The sequence below is a fragment of the Ranitomeya imitator genome, chromosome 3 (assembly GCF_032444005.1).
Source record: "Ranitomeya imitator isolate aRanImi1 chromosome 3, aRanImi1.pri, whole genome shotgun sequence".
Classification (NCBI taxonomy): domain Eukaryota; kingdom Metazoa; phylum Chordata; class Amphibia; order Anura; family Dendrobatidae; genus Ranitomeya; species Ranitomeya imitator.
The window spans coordinates 737,386,814-737,399,185 of record NC_091284.1 but is presented as its reverse complement, the minus strand read 5'-3'; the positions used below and the strand labels follow the sequence as shown (position 1 = coordinate 737,399,185).

At 44.3% G+C, this 12,372-nt stretch overlaps 1 protein-coding gene across 3 annotated transcripts in view; it reads right to left on the bottom strand.

The window, feature by feature from the left end:
- FNDC3A (fibronectin type III domain containing 3A) overlaps window positions 1-12,372 on the bottom strand; it is a 365,351-nt gene that overhangs the window by 36,260 nt on the left and 316,719 nt on the right. For all 3 annotated transcript variants that reach the window (XM_069758841.1, XM_069758840.1, XM_069758842.1), the window contains 5 exons: window positions 11,673-11,741; window positions 9,786-9,904; window positions 7,596-7,701; window positions 3,715-3,887; window positions 3,101-3,214 (listed from right to left, as the gene is read on the bottom strand). In XM_069758841.1, coding sequence (XP_069614942.1) covers window positions 3,101-3,214; window positions 3,715-3,887; window positions 7,596-7,701; window positions 9,786-9,904; window positions 11,673-11,741 — 581 coding nt within the window. The remainder of the gene's footprint in view (window positions 1-3,100; window positions 3,215-3,714; window positions 3,888-7,595; window positions 7,702-9,785; window positions 9,905-11,672; window positions 11,742-12,372) is intronic.

Genomic DNA, 12,372 nt, shown 5'->3' with positions numbered 1-12,372 from the left:
AAGTTTACAAGTCCTCTAAGGGTTGTTTTATCAGCAGAAGGCTATCATTTTATCAAAACTACAGCAAGCAGCCCAGTTAGTGACATCACTTGAATCAGGGTCTCTATATTATGCTGCTCTCAGATTAGGTGGCAAAAACCTAGTGACAGATTCTCTTTAATCTGTATAAAACAGTGCCGTCTGCTGCACTAATCTATACAGAGGACTCACACTAAAGAAAAAAAATACACAACGCAGCATATACAGTGGGTGGAATAAGTATTTGATCCCTTGATTTTGTAAGTTTGCCCACTGACTAAGACATGAACAGTCTATAATTTTAAGGGTAGGTTAATTTTAACATTGAGAGATAGAATATCAAAAATAAAATCCAGAAAATCACATTGTATAAATTATATAAAAAGGATCACATACTTATTTCCCCCACTGTAAACACATACATTTTTTTTTTTACCATAAAGCCTATGGGTGACATACCGCATATGCTCGAGTATAAGCCGAGATTTTCAGCCCCAAAAATGGTCTGACAGTGCCCCTCTCAGCTTATACTCGAGTAATGGAAGGCGGGGGGAGCGACGCCTGTCAAATACTCACATGCTCCCAGCGCTCCTGACGCGGTCCCCGCATGTCCCACGGTCTTCGGGTGCTGCAGCTTCTTCCCCTGTTTAGCTGTCACTGGTACCGCTCATTAAAGTAATGAATATGGACTCCACTCCCATAGGGGTGGAGCTGAATATTCATTACTGTAATGAGCGGTGCCATGTGACCGCTCACTACAAGAAGAAGCTGCCGGAGACGTGGGACATGCAGGGACAGCGCCAGGAGCAGGTGAGTATGTCATATTCACCTTTCCTCTTTCCACCGCCGCCCAGTCTTCCGCGTCCTCTGCTGTGACTGTTCAGGTCAGAGGGCGCGATGATGTATTAGTGTGCGCGCCGCCCTCTGCCTGAAGAGTCAGTGTGGAGAGAAGGGATGCTGAAGAGCAGCGACGAGAGGGGAGTATGTCATTTTTTTTTTTTTTAGTGCAGCAGCATTACATGTGGCACAATGCTATATGGAGCGTCTATGGGGCCATAAAGAACTGCATGGAGCATTATATGGAGCATCCATGGGGCCATAACTGCATGGAGCATTATATGGAGCATCTATGGGGCCATAACTGCATGGAGCATTATATGGGGCATCTATGGGGCATCTATGGGGCCATAAAGAACTGCATGGAGCATTATATGGGGCATATTTGTATATGGAGCATCTTATGGGGCCATAATGATCTGTATGGAGCATTATATTGGGCCTATTTTGTATGGAGCATCTTATGGGGCCATAATGAACTGTATAGAGCATTATATGGGGCTCCTGATTCAATATGGATATTCAAAAACACTTAACCTACTGATGTCTCAATTAATTTTACTTTTATCGGTATCTATTTTTATTTTTGACATTTACCGGTAGCTGCTGCATTTTCCACCCTAGGCTTATACTCGAGTCAATAAGTTTTCCAAGTTTTTTGTTGCAAAATTAGGGGGGGGGGGGTCGGCTTATACTCGAGTATATACGGTATGTATTTGTACAGCTATAACGTGGCATATTGTGGAGGCATCAACCAGGAAATCTATGGAACTCCTAAGGAGCACTACAAACATAGTGCATACAACTCCCTAAATTACATGCATAACTTATACTTAGTGGTTCAATCTAAAAATGCATCAACCGTGAGACCGCCCAAAGAGGTACTCGCTAAGGGTGCTTTCACACTGCGTTCCAGCACCCATACGGTGGCCCTGTCAGGGCTTACATCTGAATCCCGTTTAAAGCCGACTACAATGGTGCCGGCAGAGCAAACGTTTGCTGTGCCCTGCATCATTTTCGGGCCATGTACACCTACTGGAGACTACAGTTGCGTGTCCGCCTCTACGCCTCAAAATTCTTCACAGCAGAGCGCACGTTCTCTCTGCCAGCGCCATTGTAGTCTATGGCACCGTCTGCGCATGTGTCTGAATCCCGTTTTACGGGGGTTTCGGACGCAAGACCCAACAGGAACATCAAACAGGTGCTGGAATGCAATGTGAAAGCACCATAGGGAGTTTCCCCGGAGTCCAGCAGCGAGCGAGAGAGTGTCCCTTATGGAGCGATTTCACTGTTCATCTCAATACAGTAAATTAGAGCACTTAAAGAAGTGCATACAAGTCAAGTGTTTCTTGGTATAAGTAGTAAGTGGGATAATGAGAAGACTGCAATTTTAAGGATAGAGGGAGATAAATAGGTTTCAGCCCAGTCTTTAGGTACAGGCAGAAAGGGCATCTATTTTGTCACCAAGTGTTGGAAATGCAGCCTTGATGATAATTTGGATGGATTTGCTTGCTGCGCCTGTACACGAATTGCACTTGGTGAAAAAGTTGAGAAGGAAGTACTTACAGTGAGGTATGGTCTTAGTGGGAATGACTGGAGCCGGAATTTTGCTATTATAAAAGGTCCATCGTAAACTACTGACTATTAACAATTCAGTAGAAGGGTTATCTGGTTTCAGAAAACCCCTCTCCCCTAACTGCAGTTGATTAAAAAAAAAAAAGCCTGCACGTCACTCACTGTCCCGGTGTTCAGAGCAGACACTGCTCCTGGTGTCCAATGCCGGAGTTCAGTGGCTGCGCCCAAGTTGATGGCCACATACGGCTCAGATCCACAGAGGTCAGTGATCGCTGCAGACACCAGGGCTGTGGAGTCAGAGTCGTGGAGTCGGAGCCCATTTTGGTGGAGTCGGAGTCATGGAAATTGAGGAGTTGGAGGTTTGGCTTACCATCTCCACAGCCCTGGCAGACACCGAGAGCAGTGTCGGAGACTCCGCACTTGACGGAGGAGTGGAGTAAAGCAGTCATTGTTTTTTAAAATACACTGCAGCAGAGGAACGAGGTTTTAAAAAAAAAAAAAAAAAAAAAAATCAGAACATCCCTTTAACTGTTGAGATATAGTAAGGCGTTTGGACAGTGACTGCTGTTCCTTATTAATAATAACCGCTATAAGAACCACTTTTTTTTTTTTGTCAAAAAGCGGCCTGCAGCTCTGACTACAGGACATCCATTTTATTTTCTTCTCTTACCTCCCAGTGTATAAGTGCACAGGTTGCAGATCTGCAGCTTATCTGAGGCGGTTTGCACTGATCTGGGGGTCCTGGTGCGGTTGTAATTTCACTTTTTTCAGAAAATGGTCCAAACTAAAGAATACATAACAAAACATTTATTAATAAAATACTAACATTAAAATTACAACTACCGAAATGGTATCACAACGTACCATAAAGCAAGTACACCACATTTAGAATCATTTTTAAGCATAAACATCTAGAATCTCCGGAGTAGGACCATTGCATCTTTCCATTATCTCACCATAGACTTCTATGATATACTCCACATCGATCAGTAAAGGCAGTCCTATGTCGCCTTCTTGGGTCTTACAGCCAAGAAGAATCTGGCACAAAGATGGCGAGGTTTGGGAGAGAGGACTGCACATGTACAGGGTGTTCATAGTCTGTGAAGCTTTACTTCTACAGGAATGAGGCATCAATCAAACGTAAAATTAGATGGATACTTCCGCTAAAGATAATCCATGAGTTCCGGGATCTACATGAAAAGTAGCGATCAGGATGACGACCACCACCACAAATTTTCAGAACATAATGTAAAATGACCACTCATAGTGCAGAAATATACACACCCCAGCTTTGTTTGCTGCACGTATCCGGAAACTATAGCCTTTTCCTGGCAGAAGGCCACAAACTGTGTGCTCAATCTCATTTCCTTGGTATACCTCCCTCTGTTCACCTTCACAAGCAGACATCTCCAGGCTGTAGCAGGTGACTGGAGATCCACCATCTACAGGAGGGGGCGCTGTAGGCATAAAAAGTAGCACTGCTACATATGATGGGCAAGAAATATATACATGCATATATAAAGCTGTGTTATAATAAAGAGAACAAGGTATGTGTCCTAATATTATACAAGCAGGATGTTACAGGGACTGTGTCATCAGAAAATAATTAGTGACGAGCGAATTTACTCGTTACTTGAGATTTCTCGAGCACGCTCGGGGGTCCTCCGAGTATTTTTTAGTGCTCGGAGATTTAGTTTTTCTTGCCGCAGCTGAACGATTTCGATCTGTTTGCCAGCATAAGTACATGTGGGGGTTGCCTGGTTGCTAGTGCATTAAGTATCTTCATTTATTTTTTAACATTTTCTATAGTAGTACTGCAGATCCAATTTCATACATACATTCAATGTTTGCACACCATAGCATTTCAGAAAGCAGATGTTAGTCAAAGTGTTGGGGCGTGCTTACTGCCGCTGCTTACCATATACTGAGCGGTGACTACAGCTGCGCCGGTACGCCTGTATGACTGAAGGTCGGCTCCCAGGAGGAATAAAGTTAATTTTCTCACAGGTGCTGCACTTTCAGTATTGCGGCTTTGCCCCTTCCTAATGTTATTAATCTGCAGTTAACCCCATTTCTGTAGGTTAATTGCATTGTCTGACCTGACAGGTTACCCTTAAGTTATTTTTTTCTGTTATGTTAAATGTATTATTTATTTTACTTTTCCATACCACTATTTACACAAAAAAAATCTGAATCTTCTAATTTTTACACTGACCACTAGGCCTTTTAGAGGACTCATTTTTCCTAATTTATACAGAACATAATTTATACAGAACACTTCAGAAGTCTCAGCATGCTCAGATAACCCTACAAACAAATAAGGTCTGGGTTAGACTATTGCTGAAAAAATAAGTACTGTATATACTCGAGTACAAGCCGACCCGAGTACAAGCCGACCCGAGTACAAGCCGACCCGAGTACAAGCCGACCCGAGTACAAGCCGACCCGAGTACAAGCCGACCCGAGTACAAGCCGACCCGAGTACAAGCCGACCCGAGTACAAGCCGACCCGAGTACAAGCCGACCCGAGTACAAGCCGACCCGAGTACAAGCCGACCCGAGTACAAGCCGACCCGAGTACAAGCCGACCCGAGTACAAGCCGAGGCACCTACTTTAGCCACAGAAAACTGGGTAAGCTTATTGACTCGAGTATAAGCTGGGTATGCATTGTCCCCCATATCCCTGTCCTGCTATGTGTGGCTCCGCTTGTCCTGTCCTGGTATGAGGCTCTGGTATGTGGCTCCGCTTGTCCTGTCCTGGTATGTGTGGCTCCCCCTGTTGTATGCATGGCTCCCCCGGTCCCACATTGCTCAGCTCCCCAGTCCCCTGGTTGTATGCATGGCTCACATTGCCCCCCCTCCCCATCATACTCACCCTCCTCCTGTCTGCATCTCCGTTGTCTGGCACCTGTCATCTCCTCTGCGGTCACATGGTAACGCTCATTAAGGTAATGAATATGCGCTCCCCTCCCCGCCCATAGGAGTGGAGACGCGTCCATATTCATTACCTTAATGAGCACCGCACAGGAGAGCCGCCGGCGCCGTGACAACGAGATGCAGGGACGGAGATGAAGCGATGGAGGGTGAGTTTGATGTCCGCTCCCCCTCCCCCCACCAGCGTTCTGGACAAGTGACTCGTGTATAAGCTGAGGGGGGTGTTTTCACCACAAAAAAATTGAGCTGAAAATCTATATATAGAGTAATATTTTTTGTTCATAATGATAAAACACGCAAGAGATAGAATATATATATATATATATATATATATATATTCTATCTATAATATAACGCTGGGAGCGTCACTCTGTCCGAAGCCGCTATAGACTGCGCAAGCGCAAGCGCCGGCGCAGTCTGGGCCTCACAGAGCGACGCTCCCGGGAGATCGCGGTATGCGTAAGCACTGAACGCATACCGCGATCTCCACCGGAGAGTCAGGGACCGCCAGGAGGGAGGGTAAGTATACTCACCTTTCCCGGTTCCAGCGCTGCTTGCGGCTCCGCCTCCCGGCTCCTCTGCTCCCGGCTCCGGAGGGCGCGGACTGCGCAGGCGCCGATTCCTGCTGCCGGATTCGGCGCCTGCGCAGTCCGCGCTTTCCGGCGCCATTTTCTTGAAGACACACTCCGGCTCCACTGCAGGTGTGTATTCAAGAAAATGGCGCCGGAAAGCGCGGACTGCGCAGGCGCCGATTCCTGCTGCCGGAATCGGCGCCTGCGCAGTCCCCGCTTTCCGGCGCCATTTTCTTGAATACACACCTGCAGTGGAGCCGGACGATAGGTGAGTATGGTATTTTTTTTTTTTTTTATATGGCAGCAGCATTCGGGGGCATATAATACAATGGTGGCGCAGGATGGCAGCAGCACATGACAGAACGGGCGCAGGATGGCCGCAGCACATGACAGAACGGGCGCAGGATGGCCGCAGCACATGACAGAACGGGCGCAGGATGGCCGCAGCACATGACAGAACGGGCGCAGGATGGCAGCAGCACATGACAGAACGGGCGCAGGATGGCAGCAGCACATGACAGAACGGGCGCAGGATGGCAGCAGCACATGACAGAACGGGCGCAGGATGGCAGCAGCACATGACAGAACGGGCGCAGGATGGCAGCAGCACATGACAGAACAGGGGCGCAGGATGGCCGCAGCACATGACAGAACGGGCGCAGGATGGCAGCACATGACAGAACGGGCGCAGGATGGCAGCAGCACATGACAGAACGGGCGCAGGATGGCAGCAGCACATGACAGAACGGGCGCAGGATGGCAGCAGCACATGACAGAACGGGCGCAGGATGGCAGCAGCACATGACAGAACGGGCGCAGGATGGCAGCAGCACATGACTGAACGGGCGCAGGATGGCAGCAGCACATGACAGAACGGGCGCAGGATGGCAGCAGCAAATGACAGAACGGGGACGCAGGATGGGAGCAGCAAATGACAGAACGGGCGCAGGATGGGAGCAGCCAATGACAGAACGGGCGCAGGATGGGAGCAGCACATGACAGAATGGAGGCGCAGGATGGGAGCAGCACATGACAGAATGGAGGCGCAGGATGGGAGCAGCACATGACAGAACGGGGGCGCAGGATGGGAGCAGCACATGACAGGATGGGGGCGCAGGATGGAGCAGCACATACCAGGATGGAGACCATATACCAATATAAATGCTCGCCACCCGGGCGTAGAACGGGTTCAATAGCTAGTATATATATATATATATATATATATATATACATATATATACATATATATACATATATATATACACATACATACATACATACACGTATATCAAATATAACCTAACACAATTTAAACAAGAAGTCATTTTCTTAAAATTCAAAACAAGACCGCCAAGAACAAATACAAAAAAAAAGTATTTTGCCATAAACATTAATGGAGGCCTGACCGCTCTCATGAATGGTCTATTGTAGTACAAACGTGCATTCCTTATAAAATAACAGTTCTTTGACCAACTTTTCCTCTGTTACTAAACCCGGATGTTACCACCACTGTCTGTGTGCATAATGTCCGCACTGGACAGTGAGAGTGAGTGGGGATACAGCCCATCGAAAAGGAATTCCAGGAGGAATCGTAGATAAATTGCACAACACAGAGTTTTAAGATGTTTTGTAGGTAAATGTAAATGCTGCCAACATTACCCCATCGTAACTGGACTTCTCTTGCCCGTGGTCTGCCTTGGAGTCTTGGTGGCTGGCAAGGTCCAGGTATCACAGCTGGGGTCTGTACTGTCAAATACTCGGAAGCCTTAGGAAGTCACAAAAAATAACCCTAATAATTAAAAGTTCAGCGACAAACCCCACTGTAATGTATAATGTGTATGGCAGAACTAAAAAGTGTAGCTTTATTTCTGGGGAGCACCAGCTGTGAAGAATGGTTACAAAGAGCACCTCTAGTTCTGGAGGACCTGGATACACAGACAACCTGTTTGGAAAAGTACTGTGCAATGTTTAATTCTCCTGTGGTGGTGCTGCAGGGTAACAGAATACTTTCTATACTTTCTATCAAGTTGCCCACAGATTACAGCTGATTGTAAGGCTATGTGCACACGTTCAGGATTTCTCGCAGAAAATTCCTGAGAAAAACCGGACATTTTCTGCAAGAAATCCGCAAAAAAACCGCATGCGTTTTTGCCGCGTTTTTTTCCGGACACTTCCCAATGCATTTTGAAGTGGGAAATCCGTAAAAAAAAAAAAAAAAAACGAAAAATTAATGAACATGCTGCATTTTTTACCGCGATGCGATTTTTTCGCGGAAAAAAAAACCGCATCATGTGCACAAAACATGCGGAATTCATTCTAAATGATGGGATGCTTATTGTATGTGTTTTTTTTGCGGTTTTATAGCGTTTTTAGCGGAAAAAACCGCAACGTGTGCACACAGCCTTAGGGGTCCTAGTGAGGGGATATTTTGTGATCTGTCACAACGGTCAATGAATGTTTCCAACAAGTAGGAATGGTCCACAGCGGAGAACCCCATTAAGAACCTACAATCACGGACCATTACCCACGGCCACCTCAATGGTCATACTGTGTGGTATGAACTCTCCATTGGGTAGAGGAAATTTGATCAGACTGAACAGTGTATTTGCTTTGGCCCCACCATGGCCAGGGCACTAGTTACTACCAGTAGCAATATAAACTGGATATAGCCCAATTCTTGGCCTAAAACATAAAAGTGGCAAAACCATATTCATCAACGTTACTGTAGGTTACACAGCAGGGTATAAAAGGGTTCAAATTAGTGATCATGGATCTATGAATGTAATATGTCATTCTGCTGGGGGATTTTAAGGCGACCCTCCACCTGATAATACAAATTTCACAATAAATGCAAAAGGAATAATTAATAGCTAGTGCTCTCCTACTGTGGAATTAAAAAAAGAAACTCATACAAATCCAGAGAGGCTATGGCAGAGTTGAAGACCCAACCCGCAGTCCCACCCCGATGCATGAAGAGGCTATTGCACCAAAACTTCTAAGGTGAATTAAACAAGAGCAAGGCTATGAAGTTTTTCACTACAGGTATCCATTAAATCAGTATATCAGGGTGTGTGTGTGTTTATTATGGAGAGGGGCAGTGTGGGGGTATACTATGGAGAGGGGCAGTGTGGGGGTGTATAATACAGAGAGAGGCAGTATTAGGGGGATATTTTGTGCAGGAAGCACAATGAGGGGCAATTATTTATTCAGGGGCATAGCATATGAGATATTTATATTTATGGGGCAGTATAAAGATACTTTTAGTTTTAGGGGCACCGTGTCACGATGTGCTGCTGAAGATGGAGAAGTCTGGATAGACTAACTCAGGGCATGAAATTTCATCATGGCGTCTGGACAAAATGGAGAAAATAAGGAGAACAACCTAAATCATAACAGATGTCGTACTGTAGTTCCTGCATGGCCACAGTCTTATGATGACTGTTAATAACTCACTATTGTTAAGGACATAATGGGAGTTGTAGGTCCATGCGATACAATTGAATATGGGGATGACCTGCCATTGCAATTGATCACTGTATTAGCTTGGTGCTGTATAGATGTACTGATGGTGTTTCTGGGCCTGCATTCATGTACTGACTGTGGTTCTGGTGCTGTATTCATGTACTATTGGTGCATAAATTACAGCAAATCTGTCAATGCTCAAATGTCCCTGCCCCTAATGCTAATTTACGTTTATATTAAAGTGTGGCGATTGTCATAAAAAATGAAAAAACCTGCAAACTTTGTCATCAACTTGTTGACACCAGAAAACCTTTGAGAAATTTCCATCAAAGCTCATCTGCATCACTATTATAAACTAATTAATCAAGAAAATGTAGCAAATCATACCGGGCTTTGTCCACCTTCACTCACGCAGATAACATGAATCCTGTAGGAGCAGCCAGGGCTCAGGTGGTCACACACATGTTCTCGTGCCACCCCAGAGTACGTAGTGTCCCAATTGTTTCCTGAAAGATTAGATTGGCGCCAATCACAAACCATTGTCTTAATACCATCTGTGCTGGTTTCCTACAATTGCTATAACAAGGATTTTGAGATGCACAACTAAACATCAAAGCTTCCTAGAGTCAATGTAATAAACTCATGAGCGGAAACTCATTGACCAACCCCGATAGACGAGAAATCTCACATGTTGTGTATTGTACACATGATTTAACAAAGAATCTGTCTTCAAAATATGCTTATCAGGTGGATTGAATAGCTTTAAATGAACAGAACACACGTCACAATAGATGAAGGTACAGCCCTATCAAAAATACAAAATATCGAAACGGGAAACAAAAGATGGATGGTTATACAAATATAGAAGAACATGTCAGAGCAGACACCGACAAAAGGACCAAACAGGATAAAAAGAGCAAAATACATTGTAGAGCAGGGTTACTACCATTATAGATATTAATAATACTATGGTCCTGGTTCATCTAAGCAATTTTTGCCCAAATTCAGGAGTAAATGGATTCAAAAAGTTTGCCGAATTTTCGGCACAACTCAGACTTGGGGAAAAGTTTGTGACTTTTGACATTTTTCACAGCTACGCCACAATGGCCGGAGCTGGAACGTGAGAGATAGAAGTGGGAGAGTGACGCCACAGCTCGTCTAATTCATAACTAGTAAGACGCTCCCGATTCATGAAGAGGCATGAAACATTATATAAATCAGCAGCGGACGACTCCACCAAGCTCCCTCAAAGACCAGACAAAAAAAAAAACTGCTGGTCTTGATAAATGGCTGCTTAAGTGTATATATGTGAAGAATGACTTGTACAGGTACATAATCTCATGGTGTTACACTTCCCTCTGCTTTTTCTATTTATAAGTCTGTTCTAAAAGTACATAATGTAGTGAGATTGTGTTCATGCATGACAAAAAAAACATACAGTATCCAATGTAAATTCAAAAGGCAGCCAAGATCCCTTATAAGGAATGATTGAGGGCTGAAGTATTCCGTAAAAATTACAGTGGATCCATAATAAGCTGCATTGCATATTATAATGACAGGTGTGTTGGGCTAGGATTTTAAATTTCCCTAAAATATACTGATGTTGAGTTGCATTTTCACTGCACAGTCATCAGGAAACGAGCACTCCTACTTATCCTGCCGATCGCCCCAGATAAATGAGTGATATGATCTTCAGGTTGGCCCAAAAGATGGTCCTTCTTGGCAGCGCATTGTCATGTAGAAACAAGACCTGTGCTGCCGAGAACAAAGGCAGCCTACGAGCACAGATCAATTCATTAATGATTATTCTGTGCACATTTGAAGTGTGAAATGACTGTCAAGCGGCAAACATGTCATGTATCACCGCACATCGGCTGGTGTAAATGTCCCTCCAGGTTCTTAGCTACAAAGTAATATAGTTGTAACAAGTCTACTGGGTTCATGAGTATTGCACCCTCTTCTGGTGCAGAAGGTCAAATCCTGATATTAAAGCAAACTAGGAGAAGATGACAGGACAACCATGGACCAGCGATTTCCAAACTAATTATTAAGCGGGAACCCTTAAAAATATTGCTAATTGTGAGGGCACTTGGTGCAGGCGAGGGTAATGCATTCTATCATTGAGGGTCCTGGGGTGGATTTGTAGACCATGGAGAACTGTGCCTGGAAATGATTCATGACTCGAGTGTATATCATTATATTCTACAACAAATTCTGCACAGTCATTTAAACCTATGCTGATCCCATAGCAAAGACATATCAGGAGTTAATTACCGCTTTGCTCTTCAGATATTTCCACAATATACTTAGTAATTGTTGCTCCTCCATTATCTTTCGGTGGATCTAAACAGAAACAAAAAAGTTATTTCGTTCATCAGGAAAAATAAAAAATAAAAAACATTCTTATAAAGAGGACAATTCAGAACAGCTGTTAAAAAAAATACAATTTTTTTTCAGAGACTGAATCACACGTGTTTGTAATGAACAGCACATGGATGCAACACGCATGGCGTCTGTTCACATCATAGACAGATACGTCTGCATGTATAGGTTTGGTTTGTGAACTGGATCACACAAATATTTCATTTTATTTTTTTGCTACAATGTGTCAGTTTCTTTTAAAAAAAGATGAAGAGAATGGGCCCAACATTAGAAGTATAGAGGACAGAATGTTCCTTAAAGGTGCTGGGAGTTTTGGGGAACACAGAGTACACAGCATTATATGCAGTGCTATATTGCCAGATTTATTTATATAACAACAAATTATAGCAAATCCATTTATTATTAAAGAAACAAGGTGTGACCGATCCAAGCTGTCCATGTAAAAGTGCAAGTTCACCTTGTCGCATTTTAGGTCTAGAATTCACATCACAAGTTACGGTCTGTTTTATAATCCAGAGCTGCAGTTACAAATCTGTTGGATAAGATTTCTGACTTTATCTTTCTGGCTGAATGCCCGCAAAAGACTGGATTC